The sequence below is a fragment of the Lineus longissimus genome, chromosome 8 (assembly GCF_910592395.1).
Source record: "Lineus longissimus chromosome 8, tnLinLong1.2, whole genome shotgun sequence".
Taxonomy (NCBI): Eukaryota; Metazoa; Nemertea; class Pilidiophora; order Heteronemertea; family Lineidae; genus Lineus; species Lineus longissimus.
Genome location: NC_088315.1, coordinates 14,162,769 through 14,175,324, shown reverse-complemented (window position 1 = coordinate 14,175,324; position 12,556 = coordinate 14,162,769). Strand labels below are relative to the sequence as shown.

The 12,556-nt window shown below is 40.5% G+C and overlaps 1 protein-coding gene across 1 annotated transcript in view; it reads right to left on the bottom strand.

Annotated features, from left to right (window-relative positions):
• Nucleotides 1-3,150: 3,150 nt before the first annotated feature.
• The window catches only part of LOC135492739 (uncharacterized), a 31,700-nt gene continuing 22,294 nt past the window's right edge, over nt 3,151-12,556 (bottom strand). The window contains exons 3-5 of the mRNA XM_064779357.1: nt 11,129-11,258; nt 4,333-4,587; nt 3,151-3,833 (exon numbers count right to left, since the gene is read on the bottom strand). Of these exons, the coding sequence (XP_064635427.1) occupies nt 3,615-3,833; nt 4,333-4,587; nt 11,129-11,258 (604 nt within the window). The 3' untranslated portion in view covers nt 3,151-3,614. The remainder of the gene's footprint in view (nt 3,834-4,332; nt 4,588-11,128; nt 11,259-12,556) is intronic.

The following is a 12,556-nucleotide window of genomic DNA, read 5'->3' as shown; positions in this document are numbered from 1 at the left end:
CATTTTGCAACATTATTGTTAACGCGTCCCTTGCGGATTCGTAAGGTACTACATGTATTTGGATGTTTTGAGACAAACTGCCTAGTCTAGTTGTGAATAATCGAACTGAGGTATTATTTGTATTTTGCAACATACTCCGAATAATAATCATCTAAGATGATCTCAGATGAGTAATAATTTGATGGGTAATGTTGTTGCAACAGTATCATAAGGACTGCTGGTCAAGCACTCTTGAGCTGGGAGAGAGAAATGATAAGAGGGTGGAGACAGATTTTCTGAAATGTTGGTCTTTGAGTCATGACTGGGCAGAATTAGCCCAGTGAAAGTTGTCAGCTACACATCAAGAATTCTTGATTTAGAATGAAAGGGTACGACTTTATTGGATGTACATTCATCAGGCTTGACCTGCGATTTTCCACGCCATTGATTGCAAATGCATTGTTCGCATTCTACAATACATCTCTCTTTTTCTAAAAAAAATACATGGTGAATTTCCAAAACTGTTACATGCTGTGTTTTTGTCTCCCTTGACTAACATAACCTGCAATATGAAGGACATCCAGATTTGATGTTCTAGTATATCTAGCGGATGGTTCATCAGGTAAAATGCGGGGCTTAGTTAAAAAATGATTTTATAGCGATATCTTGGGATAAATTTGAACTTTGGCTTTCAGTAAACAATTGTAAATGCCAAGATAGATTTTTAATGTCAGTATACTTAGTAGCGCTAATGTCAGTTTTGAACAACCAAGCCTGCTACTGGAAAGTGGGACTCTCTCCTGATACTATCCTGCACTTGGGCCTGACATGTAGTACCGTAAATGAGGTGTTACTAGTATTGGTCCCTCCCTAGTAGTGGTTAGTAGTGGTTTGGCTATTGTCTGCAAAATAGCCTTTTTTCTATGTATCATTATATTAGCTTGTAAATAAATCACCCATTTGTAAAAAAAAGTATCCCTGCTTCTTAGGAGTCAGCACTGTCCTCTGCAGACAGGTACAAGTGTAGCATGTGGAAAGTTGTGATCTCTCCTAAGGGACTGGACAGTACCGTAACTCAGTTCATGAAAAACTTCTCCATTCCAGTACATGTATATGTACAATTTAGCCAATGCTAGAGCAACTCCAGGAGAACATTTCACCGCCAACCAAGGAGCTAAAAACTTCCAATAGCAGTACTCTGACGTTGCAGCCAACTGCAGGGTTGTCCTCATCAAACAGTAATTACAGTAGGAACTGCACCTTTGGTCAATTGGCTCCTTAGCAATGGAAGGTGTTACTAGTATGTGAAATGAGCACTTCTGCAAGGTTCTTAGGAACAGGATGATCCCTGCATGGGTTGATAAAGATGTATAAGAAGGTCATACCACATGCCCTTCAGGTGCCTTAGCCATGGGGGGGGGGGTCCAACCCTTACAACATGCTCTGGCAGCATGACACAGGCTAATGAATGGGTCAACATTAGCATCCTCACCAACAGGGGGGTTTCTTTAGGTTTTCGGACTGTAAGAAGGCCTACATGTAGCTTATTCAATTACGTTGCCATCAGGTAGGCCAAGGCCGAAATGTTATTTGAAATTCAAATCAGCATTTCAGGACCTATGGGGCCCAATTCCCCAAAGGGCTTTCATCAAGGGCAAATTTGTAGTGATGAGCTTGTTCTTTTTTTGGGGGGAAAATGCAAGTGGAGTTATTAACCGGTAGGCCTACTTAAAATAGGTTAGTAGGCCTAGGCATGGGGGGGGGGGGGGTGATCATGGTGGTTGACAGTAACTACTAATCCTCATGGCCAGCACCAAGCATAAATTATGTGTTCATTATGCATTTATTTTATAATTCATCAAGTGTACACAAGGTGGCAGCACTAGCCAATGAGTGTCATTTTGGTGGAAAATAGCACTTTTTCCTTGGTTTATCCTGGGAAAACAGTAAAAGCGGCCGGAAATTTTATTTCTGATTTTGAAAGTAAGTATCATTACCTTTATCATGTGCAAGCCACAGCATTCAAAGACCTGCAGTGTTGGAGATATGAGCGTCGATAGAGAGCTCTTCCTAAGCACTGCCCCTAGGTATGCATAATTACTAGGCCTAGCACAACCAAAGTATGAAGTCTTACTCAATGACCTGTTGCAGAATGGAAGATCTCATCAAATACTTCCATCATACAAAGGGGGAAAATCCAGCTATTTTTTTTAGTCTCTGCAGGAGTGCCCAACATTGACCCTAAAATACACAAAAAATAGGGGGAAAAAAGCTAAAACAAGCCCCCTAACTAGGCCTGCCCCTAACTCGGTTGCTAGTGATTTTTGAGAGTCATCAATTGCTGTGTAATGATGTCTTAGTGGAAGGATCTTGCATACCTAATCTCGTTAAAAACGGTTGACCCCCACCTTGCCACCCTCTGCATGGTGGTATCATGGACTGACACTTAACTTTAAATTTGGTACAAATGTCTCCCTACCTCATCTAACCTTGGACATCGAATTTTTATCTGATCTTATTCTTCCCTTGGCCACCAGCAGGGGCAAAACTAAAAAAGGAAAAAGTGCAATACATCTCTTATTAGTGACTTGTTTTTGATGATATTTTTTATGGAAGGAACTCCAAGCAACGATACAGCACATGTCATACCGACTTTGGTTTGACCTTTATACTACACATTTAGCATGTTTCTTAACCCGGATGAATTCCTCACCACTAAATAGCTATACGGTGATCACAATGGCCCTTGGCTTTTTCATTTTGTCTTGGCCCCCTGGTGACCAAGTCAAGATTGAGATCAGACTGAAATTCGTTGTCAGAGGTTATCGGTTCGGGAGTAATGTGTATTAAATTTCAAGTTCATAGCTTCAGCGGTGAAGAAACATGCCGTAGTTATCCTCAAACAGCCAATTTACGCCATTTGACCTCTGCGACCTTGAAAATTAGGTCGACTCAAAAACCCGTATGATATGTGATGTATCCTGGCTAGGAGTACCTACCATGAAAACTTTTACAAAAACGAGTCGCTGTCGCTTATAAGCGAGGTATCACTTTTTCAGGTTTTAACTTTTGGTCCCCTGGTGGCAAAGTTGAGAATTAGATTAGACTGAAATTCAGTGTCAGAGGTTATCTGAATTAGGGAGTAATGTGTACAAAATTTCAAGTTCATGGCTTCAGCGGTTCAGAAACGGGCCATAGTTACCCTCAAACGGCCAATTTACGCCAGAGTCAGAGGTCACCTGACCTGGGGGGGTAAGTGTACGAAGTTCATAGCCCAAGCGGTTAAGAAACGTGCCACTGTTTTGGAAACAGGATACGGGCAACGAGGACGACGACAACGACAGATACTGCAGTGTTGTAACTACTCCCCTACGGTGACCCAAATATGATGTCACACACAAATCGTGATGTTACTTGTACTTTTGTGTGTACTCTTATAACTTTTTAATGTTTTTTGGCTAATAATTCTACTATTTGTTGCATACGTATAAACCGGCTTATAAAACCTATATGTCATCAGAACTTAACGACAGGTTATTAAATTTGGGTCAGAAATGATTGTCAAAAAAGTTCTTTATTTGAGCTTTCAGCCTTTAAAAGGCATCAACCCTGTTGGGCAAGCATCACTTTCAATCTCAAACCAAGTGTTTCATAAAGGGTGTATTCATACAGTCCTTTCCAATGGCAGCCAAACCTAGCATCATGTGTACCAACTCCTTCCTGTCCTCTTTAACAAACATGTCGTAGGCTTCAGAGTAACGGATCAAAGACGTGTGACCCCTCAGATGTGTTGGCTTTGGTTGTTGAAGTATGTGAACATGTTCAGAGTGGATCTCAAAATAAGTCAGACGAACCTACATTTAGAATGATAAAAAGTATAAAATCAGTCAGCAACCGATATCAATACTGCAGTGGGGTTCAAATCATACGACTACTTGACATGCTTAGTTTTTCTATTATCACAGAACATCAAGATACATACTACGTATATACTATATTCATCCCCTGAGGCTGAAATTTTAGTGTGTTATTGCTATTCCAATTGACATGGGAAAAAGTTGGGTGATCAAAGTATGGATATTAGCCATGGCTAGCGTGGCGAGGGGCTAGCGGAAGCCCTGGGTACGTAAAACATACCAACCCAACCCTCTGGCAGAAACCCAGTCTGGCAGTGAAAGAGTTAAAACTTTTCCACTGCAAGTGCATTTATTTATTTTGTCTCTTGTACATGCCAGAAAACAAGTACTTTTTATGCAGCGGTCAATGCAAACCCTGTACCTCCCCTGTTTAGGGATCGACGACAGAGCCATGTAAAGTGTATTTGTCGAATTGTAGAGACAAACTTCCACTCACCTTGGTGGCCTGCACAATCAATCCTAACATGCACTTCTTTGCTTCATTAGGCCCTGGTAGGGCAGCAGGTAAATCAAGGAGTAGCTGTGTAGCATGCTGACCTTTTAAACCATCAGGAAGGGGAAAGTAAGTTGAAACAGTGGGTGTTGGCAGAGGCTGATGTGATGCAGCAGGCTTGGAAGCAGCAGTGGCAGTTGTAGGACGTATCGATTTGACATCAGGAGTTCCTTCCTTGTGTTTGCAAGCCGGTTTCACCTACAAAACAAAAATAACAAAAGACATGAATAGAGCACTTGATAGCTGTCTTTAAGGTGAAAATTTTTTAAGGGAATATTTTAGGATTTGGCACCTGATAGTCAAGTGAAGAATCAGAGTGGATCGAGCTGGTCCCTGAGATGACCTGACCATGGGGTACACGCACTTCGTACAAAATTTGATATCAATAGTCATTGCGGTTAAGAAATGTGCCATAGTTACAGCCTGACAGCCAACTTATGCCATTTGACCTGTGACCTTTAAAAGTATGTCAAATTATTAATACAGGTAAAAAACATACTGTATATAGTTGTTACATGTATGACATCAAATTGGTGGCAATCAGGCAAGTAGTTAAGGAATAATCATATTTTTAAGGTTTTCAGATTTGGCCTCCTGGTGGCCAATCAGAAAATCAGGTCCGACTGAATTTCCACCTGAGATAACTTGACCAAAGGCTACATGCGTACCAAATTTGAGACTAATGGTCATTGGTATTACAAAACATGCCATGCTTATAGCCTCAAGCTCAACCTACACCATTTGAGCTCTGTGACCTTAAAAGGTAGGTCAAATCAAAAATCCATGTGACATGTATGGTGGTTAGATATTCCCATGATATAAATTGGTGGCAATCAGGTAAGCCTTTAAGGAATAATCACATTTTTAAGGTTTTAAGACTAGGCCCCCTAGTGGCCAAATGGTGGATCAAATCGAACCCAACTTCGACACCTGAGATCACCTGACTATTGGGTACATGTGTACCAAATTTGAGATCGAAGGTCATTGCGGTTTCATAGAAACATGCCATAGTTTCAGCCTTACAGCCAGCTTACGACATTTGACGTCAGTGACCTTGAAAAGTACATCACTGTACTGTAACCTGTACGATATGTAATGTAGGAGTACCTGTGAGAATGTTGGGTACTTCCTTTAAAAGTATAGACTCCAGTTAACCTTTGAAGTCAAAAGTCCTTGTAAAAGTACTTAGTTTATGGCCTCTCAAATTAAGGTAATTCAATTGATTTCCATTCATGTTTAAAGGGAAATACTAAAAGCAACTTTTGAATTGTAGTAACCGAGGGAAGGTAAACGGAGAAGGAAACAAGCTAATTATAATGTGTACTTTTGAGTTTGAAATTGTTAACTGTATGTGAGGTTATTGAGTTTGAGTTTTTCTTCTAGAGGGAGGCGATATTGATTCACAAATCGAATGATGCAAGTTGACGTGACCGATACCAAACTTAGGCCGTTTCAAGGGGCCCGCCACGTCACTTGTACCAGGAGAGATATCACTGTCGCCTTAGACACATGTTAACAACAAACCAATGTATAAATATGGGGGGGATTTCTTTCCCTCAAGAGAGAACCTCAGAAATCCCCAGAAAGATTGTCCAGAATAACCAGTGATCGGAATCACGGGTGTAGAGCATGTTTGCTCTACATCTGTGTCGGATTGTACAAGAGAAGTAATAAGTTGATACAGGAAAGACGTTTTAACGTTGATCGAGAGCTAAAATCTCCCCCCCCCCCCCCCCGACAAAGCGATGCAACATACCTACCAGAATTTTTTTATTGAAAATAGATCATTAACAAGAGAGATGACACACTTATGGATTCAGAGTCTGAAGTTACAGATAATGAACTACAGAATTACTGACGCCCTCTGTTCTTGGACAGTAACATTTTCTCAACAAAATCACATAGTATGTCATCAGTACTAGTGATATTCTACCTCACATGTCATCATCCTGTGTGTATGAGTTTGTTCAGGGCTGCGCAGTATACATTGCTCAGTGTATTAGTGCATTGTGGAATTTGAGAGTCGCCATTTTTGCCCGCCTGAAGATTATCTTGCCATGTATTAATGATACGAAGGGTCGCAGTGTTTAGCCACCTCTCACTACTTAATCATATCATGTAAACTTCGATCTCAACCACAGAATGAAATGGCCAGGGCCATTGTGCTCACCTCATGTGGAGGAAAGATGGATAAAGAGCATGGTATTGTGTCATGTAGTGTTAGGTTTGATGTAGGTCCAAGCAATTACAATTTCCCCAAAATGGCCAATTTACATAACATTCGACCTCTGTGACCTTGAAAAGTAGGTCAAATCAAAGAAGACCCGGGTGACACATTGAATGGTTGTTAGAATTAGATGTACCTATGATATAAAATTGGTGCCAATCGGGCAAGTCATTACTAGGAATAATGGCATTTTGAAGAATTTAGGATTTGGCTCCCTCCCAGGAGGCCAAACGGCAAATCAGATCGCACCAAACTTCGGTACCTGAGATCACCTGACCAAGGGGTACATGTGTACTTAATTTGTGATCAATAGTCATTGCAGTTAAGAAACGTGCCATAGTTACGGCCTGACGGCGAATTTACGCCATTTGACCTCTGTGACCTTGACAAGAAGGTCAAATTAAAAACCTGGGTGACATATACTGTATGGTGGTTAGATGTACCCATGATATAAAATTGGTGGCAATCGGGCAAGAAGTTAAGGATTAATCACATTTTTAAGGTTTTTGGATTTTGCCCCCTGGTGGTCAAGTGGTGAATCATATTGGACCAAACTTCGGTCCCTGAGATCACCTGACTAAGGGGTAAATGTGTACCAAATTTGGTATCAATAGTCATTGCAGTTTAGAAACGTGCCATCGTTACATCCTAACGGCCAATTTACACCATTTGACCTCTGTGACCTTGAAAAGGAGGTTAAATCAAAAACCCGGAGGATATATGATGCACCTTTGCTAGAAGTACCTACCATATTTTTTTCAAAATTTCCCGACTACTATTAAGGGAGATATTGCCTATTTTCACTTTTAACGTTTGGCCCCCTGGTGGCCAAACCATGAAACGAATCGGACCGAAACTTGGTCTCCAAGGTGTCATTACATAAGGGTACATGTGTACCAAGTTTCAACTCAATAGCTCTAACAGTTACGAAACGTGCCCTGCTAACGGACGACGGACGACGACGACGACGACGACGACGGACGACGGACGCCACGGTATGGGATAAGCTCATCTCTGCTAAGAGGTGAGCTAAAAACCGGTGTTATCCGGGCAAAAGGTGTTTTGACGTGCCTAGAAGTGGTGTATCATTTGAAAACCTCACCAACACCATATTGTACGTCAATTTTACATGTGTTTCACCATTGTGCATGGGAGGCTGGTGTTTCACATATGAAAATAACACGGGGACGGGATTTGTACAGAAGATCCCAAAAGAATAGGAACTGAGGACCGAAAGGACTGTCAATTTGTAACGCATTCATTTGGCGCTACACAATATCTTCCATCACCAAATTGACGATGACAATCATTGAATTGTCTGTAGACCAAACTCCCAAGCCGGAATCATTCTTCGACTAATTACCAAGGACCAATATTTGACCATTATCAAATAGATGACCCTTACAAATTGCAATGACATGACATGACATGCTTTATTCCCAGTCCTGAATAACCTTTATCCCAGTAATGATACACGTCCACATCACGCCCTGTGTTTTTTTAAACACTTTCCTTGTTATGTTTTCACTTTTGGTCCCCTGGTGGCCAAGTTGAGAATCAGATCAGACCAAAAAGGTCATCTGACCTAGGGGGGTCAAGTGGACAAAGTTTCAAATTCACAGCCCTAGCGGTGAAGAACCATCTAGCGGTGAAGAAACGTGCCCCTGTTTTGAAAATAAAATGGTCCAGAGACTAGGATGCAAAGGTGTGGCAAGGTGTGGGTCCTTGGGCAAGACACTTGACAAAAAGGTCACCAAGTGTGAAGCGTAGGTACATACGTGATGAACCCTTGCTAGTAAAAGTAACCACCATAAATATTTGACCAAATGAAACTGCCAGGGCCATTGTGCTCACCTGTCGACACGAAAGGGAGAACCTGAAGAAGAACTTGTTATAAAAAATGTCAGGGAGACAATCATGCATATGACAACGACGGATACAGCAGTATCGCCAAGTGAGCTAAAAATGGATATTGAGTATTTATGAACTTTTCCCCCTGGTGGCCACATTTATAATCAGACTGGGATCAAAGTGGGTCGTTAAAGTAGGGAATGCATGTGGCTACCTTCACACCACATATGATCAACATCAGAGCTCTAGTTGACCAAAATAGACTTACAAGATTGTTAAGCTTTGCCCTCTGGTGGCCACATTTGTAATCCAATCCAGACTGTAGTTGGTCGTTTGGGTAGGAGTAGCCTAGAGGCATCTTTGTACAAGTTTAGAACGATCTAGGTCACATAGTAAGAAAACGTGCCATGTTTGTTGAAATTTTCAAAGTTGACATCTGTGGCCTTAAAAAGTATGTCAAATCAAAAACCCGGGTATCATGTCATGTATTCTTACTGGATGTACCTTAATATAAATATTTGGAAAGGATCCAGTCTTTAGTTCAGGAGAAAAAGCACTTTGGGTTTTGGTCCCCTGGTGGCCAATCTATGAATCAAATCACATCGAAATTTAGCCTCTGTGGTCATAGGGGTACATATGTACAAAATTTCAAGTCAGTAACAACAGCGGTTACGAAAGGCGCCACTATTGCCTAACGACAATGCCGAGAGCGAACTTTGACCTCTGTAACCTTGAAAAGTAGGTCAAATCAAAAACTCGGGTTATAATTTAAGCACCCTTAGGCCAGACTTTTTTTATTCCTTGGGCGAGACTTTTTTTATAAGTTGGTGCTCGGATTTTTGGAGGAATATATTTTTGAGGAGGACGAAAAACAAAAACAAAAAAAAATGTTTTTTTCCAAAGATTTCATGGTCTCGAAAAATCGATAGGATTTCTCAAAGTCGGAGGGAAGGATAAAACTAAAAATTTTTCCTAAAAAAAGTAGTGCATTTTCACACATTGAACAGTCAGCAGCCAGACTCCTAACAATAGACTGGTTCTCGTCATAATATGTACTGTGGATGCATTAGGAAAGGACAAGAACCAGTCTAGGTCTGGCAGAGCTGGTCTGGCATTCGCACTTTCGATTCGAATGATCAATCCGACGTAGCTAATTTTAATTCAATCATGTTGAATTTTGATTTTGAAAAAAATATTTTTAATCTTTTAAGTTACTGTCGGGCGTCGGAGCTTTTTTTTTTTTGTAAAATCAGTAATGTTCGAATCGGCGGATCCGAGACTGGCTAGATATAAAAATTTTATTTTTTTTCTTATTTCGGACATCGGGAGGTCGGCGGATCCAAGCACCAACAAATAAAAAAAGTTGTATTGCGGATCCGCCGACAATAATATTTTGAAAACCGAAAAAAAATTAAAAAATTAAAAAATTAAGCATTTTGCGGATCTGCCTATGCTGAAAAGACCCATTTTTGAAAGAATCTTTTTTTAATTTTTAATTTTTCTCCGCCCTCCGATGAGGAGAAACAAAATTGCGCACTTCAATTTAATTTTTTTCTGCCCTCAACTTGCTCCGCCATCGCAGAGTTTACATTAGCCCTTTATATAGCCTTGATCTGCTACGCTGTACATCGAGCCTATGTGCTATCTCGAAAAAAGCCAGGAATTCCAGCCCAAACGCATTTAAAGGCCATAACTCAAGGTATTTTGCCTTTTCCTGCTGTAAGACGTTTTCAAAAGTGCACCTATCAATTTATATAATACAGAAAACCCCATGCAATTTGCTCCATCCATTTTGAAGATATAGCCTTTCAGGTGTTTGACAACTAGATCACCTAATCAGGCTAGCAACTGGCTTGTTAGAGCCAGGCGGCGGGTTCACCAAAATTGTGATGTAGATCAGGCTTATTGCCCTACTTGGGAGGACACATATAAATTAATGCTCTTAAAATTGATATATGAAGTCTGTTTTTCATTGACATTTTCAATGTTCAAGTATGAAAGCATACCTTTGCCCATAATAAATGAGTTTATTGTATTCCAAAAAATATTTTAATTTTTTTTGGAAAACCGGTTATATTTATTTAGAAGTCAACTCTCACATCTAAAAAGTGTTATTTGAGCTAATTCATGAAGTGGGGAAACAAAATCAATGCCAAAAAAAACATAGACCCCACAAATATGGTCCAATTAGGTTTTCTAGACAATTTAGGCAAATTTATAGAACTTAATTGATTTTTCAAATTCGATTATTTTTACAGAAAATTGCATCAAATACATCAATTTGTAATACAGACAAATTTATACTATTTATAGTAAGAAATCCAACGTCAGCCTGATCTATGTCAGTAAACCTGCCGCCTGACTTTACTTAGAAACCTAACCAAGGCTGTTACATAACATGTAAACAAAGCCGTTAATTTGCTATATCTCTGGACTGGGTTCTTCAATTTTGATCAAACTTGATTTAATGCGGAGCTTTAAGTCGAGTGTTTGAGGATTTGTACATGTCATGCAATCATAAAAGCATGAGTCATGGCCTTTAAGCTTAAGCCACGATGAAAGACAGGAAAACCCTCGGTGTAAAAATAGTTTGATGTCACAAGGCTAGCCAACCAATCAGACCATTGTTTCGTTAACCAATCAGTTATCATGACAACCTACCTCTGCAATTGTAACTACACAGTTACTTGAGGTCTCATCATAGGAGGACTCTGTATAAAGAAGATCTGGTACACATGCCACCTCGGTTCCAAATATGGTTACCGAACGTACACCAAACACACGGCCTGTGCTGAAAGGAATGGAAAAAAGCAATAAACCAGTTGTGGGCTACTTGCTACATGGGGCATTTCATGGTTATGGTGAACCTCGAAGAGACAGGTCCAAAGTTCAAACCCGCTTTGAATATTTTTCAGTATTTCATTTTTTCCCGAGAGCGCCAACGCTGTGACCTGTCTCGTCAATGAACTTGTTGTTTTTGCAGTCAAGTGAGGCCAGTCACTGGGTGTCTAATGTATCATGTTTCAAGTGCTGGTCCAGGGTATGTGGCCAGCCGAGTTCAGGCGCGAGGAGTGGTCCTGGGCCGTGGATCGGTACGGAAGCCCAGAAGGTTAATTTAAACTATTTTTGGCCTAAATTGCTCTTCTCTCAAAAGCATTTTAAACATGACGTAATCTCATATGACACTCCTAATCAACCCTCGGGTCCCAGACAACCTCGCCCTGTGTTTTCTGACTTGGCCGCTGGGGGCTTTATGCATGCAATGATGCATTTAAGTTTTAAAATACTCGTAAACAATTATGGGGGTAAGGTCAAGTGCTGAGTTAACACTAGTGTTAGTGATAACTGCAGCCAGAAAAAAACATAGTGTTAGTGATAACTGCAGCCAGAAAAAAACATGGTTGGGGTAAACACCTGACTAACACTGTGTAATCACTTTTCCGAGCAGAATAAAATCGTTTGGTGAGCCCTTGAGTCCAATGGTCCCCAAAGACACAAACAAAAAACAATATGGCAGGAGCGGAATCGAACAAATGCAGGACTTGGACCAAAAAAACACACATGAACATAGCAGCTGCCTCAATTTTGCGATAAAAATTGTTCTATTTATCACAATAGAATTGACTGAATTGGCTGCCTAGTTAACTCTGACACTTGACCTTTAAAAGTGTTAACTCAGAGTTACTATACCTCTGGGGGTTAGTGTTAGTGCAATTTGTAATACAAATTTGCCTCAATAACACCTGGTGCCTGGGTTAACTCGGAGTTAACACTAACTGTGGTTTGGAGACATGACGTCACAGTCCATCCTGACGTAACAGAAAGCGTCTCCTATGTCAGAGTCTCTTGACGCAATAGAGAGCGCGGGGGTAATGTTTTGACGACACGCGAAAAAGAGGAGTCGAAGAGCATGACAGAGTTACAACCGTATTTTCATATTTTAGTACTCGTCTATCGTTATATCTATTTACCCTTATTCCAACATTACAAAACTGCAGGGCCAAAAAAGTTTTAACTTCGGGTTAACTCTGCATGGGTTAGCTAAACACTTTGTCAAGAGGTCAAATCTCATGGTTAACACTGGGGTTA